Source organism: Otolemur garnettii, unplaced genomic scaffold (genome assembly GCF_000181295.1).
Source record: "Otolemur garnettii isolate 467f Iridium unplaced genomic scaffold, OtoGar3 scaffold00008, whole genome shotgun sequence".
Lineage (NCBI taxonomy): Eukaryota > Metazoa > Chordata > Mammalia > Primates > Galagidae > Otolemur > Otolemur garnettii.
Window position 1 is genome coordinate 2116161 of NW_003852403.1, and position 3107 is coordinate 2119267.

The 3107-nt window shown below is 51.5% G+C and overlaps 1 protein-coding gene across 1 annotated transcript in view; it reads right to left on the reverse strand.

Moving 5' to 3' along the window:
* Nucleotides 1-521: 521 nt before the first annotated feature.
* CDHR1 (cadherin related family member 1) overlaps nucleotides 522-3107 on the reverse strand; it is a 20629-nt gene continuing 18043 nt past the window's right edge. The window contains exons 16-17 of the mRNA XM_003783504.1: nucleotides 2065-2322; nucleotides 522-1181 (exon numbers count right to left, since the gene is read on the reverse strand). Coding sequence (XP_003783552.1) covers nucleotides 648-1181; nucleotides 2065-2322 — 792 coding nt within the window. The 3' untranslated portion in view covers nucleotides 522-647. The remainder of the gene's footprint in view (nucleotides 1182-2064; nucleotides 2323-3107) is intronic.

The following is a 3107-nucleotide window of genomic DNA, read 5'->3' on the forward strand; positions in this document are numbered from 1 at the left end:
TGAGGACATCTGCCCTCACTCTTGGCAAGGCCTCCCACCTCTATGTTCCTGGTTCTTCGTGGGCATGACAGGGGCCCCCTGTCTCTGCCCAGGTGCTATGTTCCACCTTCTCAGTGGTGTTCAGGTCCCGCAGCCAGCAAGACCTTTCAGTGCACCTTTGCCTTCCCCTTGCTTCTCTTTGATCTGCCAGAGCCTGTAAGATTTGCTGACCTCCAGTGTGATCCAGGGCTGAAGTGCCTTTTCTGGCTCCTGGTTTCAGGATCCAGAATCTAGTCAGCTTCGTTCCATGTGTCCAGGACCCTGCTCCTTGACTAAGGGTGATGAGCTCCCACCAGGACCTGTGGGACTGTGAGCTCTGGGTTTGGACAGTAGAAGACTCACAAAGCTGCTCTTTGTCAATCACCAGCCCTGGACAGGGGGTAGCAATACAGCTGTGTCAAGGATCTGGGTCATGGTGAATTATTTGCCGATAGTATTCCATAGCCTGAGAAATCTCTTGACCAAGACTCCATGCAGAGCCCTGAGTATGGGAGTTACACCATACAAGACAAGGGTGACCTGAAAGAGCAGAGGGTAGGGAGCATGGTCCAAGCAGTGGGGTGGCAGGGGTCAGGGTGAGGGGGACAGGAGGGGCCCCAGGATACACTCTAGAAGTAAGCCTTATTGTGCATACTCTTCTCAAACTTCTGCTTGAGCTCAGAGACAAGAGTTGACTGGGTAGGGCTTCCCGTGGTTTTGGGTCTCGGTGGCACTTGGGATTGCTGGGGAGTGAGTGACCCAGAGACTGTGGGCACAGTCCAGTGGGCCGCTCCTGTGCGGGGGGCCATGCTGGGTGGTGGAGGCAGGGCTGGGGCACTGGGGGGCAGGGAGCTTTCTGGGCTATTGTTGTTGAAGTTCTCATTGGGAGGATCTTTGAGAATGAACTTGGTGGCAGCCTTGGCACTCCTGGACTTGAGCCACTCTACACGGACGGCACGGGGTGCAGGGTTGGACCGCCTGCGGAACACACGTCGTACTGGCAGCACCCTGTTGGACTTCTTGTTGCGCCAGAAGGTGGCAGTTGAGATGATGACAGTGATGGCCACGACGGTGGCCATGATGCCGGCCAGCACACCCACAGCCTTCATGGGGTTGTCCTTGGTCTGTACCAGGAAAGCGGCCATGGGGCTTCGAGATAGCGTCTGGAAGAGAGAGCCACCCCCTCCACTGAGCACTTCCTGCCCAGGCCCTGAAGGACCCAGCAGGGCAGGAGCTTCCTTAAGCCTGATGGTTTTTACACTTTCTGGGGTCAGAGACCAATTTGAGAATCTGACAAGACCTACGGACTTCAGTCCAGGAAAATGCACACAGAGAGAGCATGGCAGAGCATTTTCTAGAGAAGTGGACTCAGCCTGTCCTTTAGAGTGTAGGACACTATTTACCCTTGATTATGAGGGGCCTATCCACCCACATGTATCAGGAGTCCCTTAAGTGACTACTTTTCTGCAGGGCACTGAGCTGAGAGCTACATATAAAAATTTTCTATTGAGTGCAGTGGCTCATACCTGTAATCCTAGCACCCTAGGAGGACAAGGGAGAGCTCCTGAGATTGAGCCCAGCCTGAGCACAGTGAGACCCCATCTCTACTAAAAATAGGAAAACTAACTAGGGGTCATAGTGGGTGCCTGTAGTCCCAGCTATTCAGGAGGCTGAGGCAAGGGGATCACTTGAACCCAAGAGTTTGTGATTGCTGTGAGCCATGATGTCACAGTACTCTACCCAGGGCAACTGAGTGAGACTCTCTCTCAAAAAAAAAAAAAAATTTCTTTCTGCCTTCCATGTCTCTGTGAAGGAGACATTATTATTCCCATTTTATAGGAAAGGAAATAAAGGCTTAGCAAAGCCCAAAGTCACACCATTGGTAAGTATTGAAATTAGAATTTTAACCTGGTTGGCTCAGGCCACCTTCTTAGCATGGAGTGTCTTTCGGTGGAAGGCTGCACACAATCCTCCTCCCTCTGCCCACACTGCAGAGACCTGAGCTGATCCTTTGACCTCTTTTCCTGACCGTGGCTCTGTACCCACCTCAGTGTCTGTGATGTCAATCTTGAGTAAGGCTGTGGTGCTGAAGGAGGGGGAGCCGCGGTCCTTGGCCTGCACCTCTAGGGACCACGTGCAGTCCCCGCCGGGCGTAATGTTGTGCAGGGCATCCAGGGAGCGGATTGAGTTCTTGAGCCAGATCTCCCCTGTGTGTGCGTTGATGTCAAACACGTTGACTGGCTCTGCATGGGTGATGGAGTAGTCCACAAGGTTGTTGGGTTCTTCCGCATCCTCGTCTGTGGCCTGTGCACAGGAGAGACTGACTCAAGGTGGGCTTTGGGGACCAGACCTGGGCACACTGTCTAAATCAGACGTCCTAAGGGGCTTGCTGGATTGATGATATTTCATCCCAAAATATGATTCCTGGGGAGGAAGACTTATGAATTAAAGGCCCCTAGGGTCAACAGGCCTTGAAGGCCACCTTTTCTCTTTCTTCATTAAAAAAAAGACCCATCAGAAAGAACAATTGAGGCCAGCCAGTGGCCAGCCTCACATCTGTAATCCTAGCACTCTGGGAGGCCAAGGTAGGAGGATCACTTGAGCTCAGAGCTTGAGGCCAGCTTGAGAAAAAGTGAGACTCTGACTATACTAAAAAATAGAAAAATTAGCTGAGCATGGTGACAGGCATGTGTAGTCCAGCTACTCCGGTGGCTGAGGTAGGAGAATTGCTTAAACTGAGGAGTTTGCTGTTGCTGTGAGCTAGGCTGATGCCATGGCACTCTAGCCTGGGCAACAGAGTGAGACTGTATTAGAAAAAAAAAAGAATTGACTTTGCATGCCCTCCCCATTATCTCAATATATTGCAATAAGGAATATCAAGAATGCAAACAGAGCTGGTACAACCCATTTTAAAGATAACACCTGGCCAGGTGCAGTGGCTCATGCCTGTAATCCTAGCATTCTGGGAGACTGAGGTGGGTGGATTGCTTTAGTTCAGGAATTTAAGAATAGCCTGAGCAAGAGTGAGACTCCATCTCTACTAAAGATACAAAAACTAGCTGGGCACTGTGGCTGGAGCTGTAGTCCCA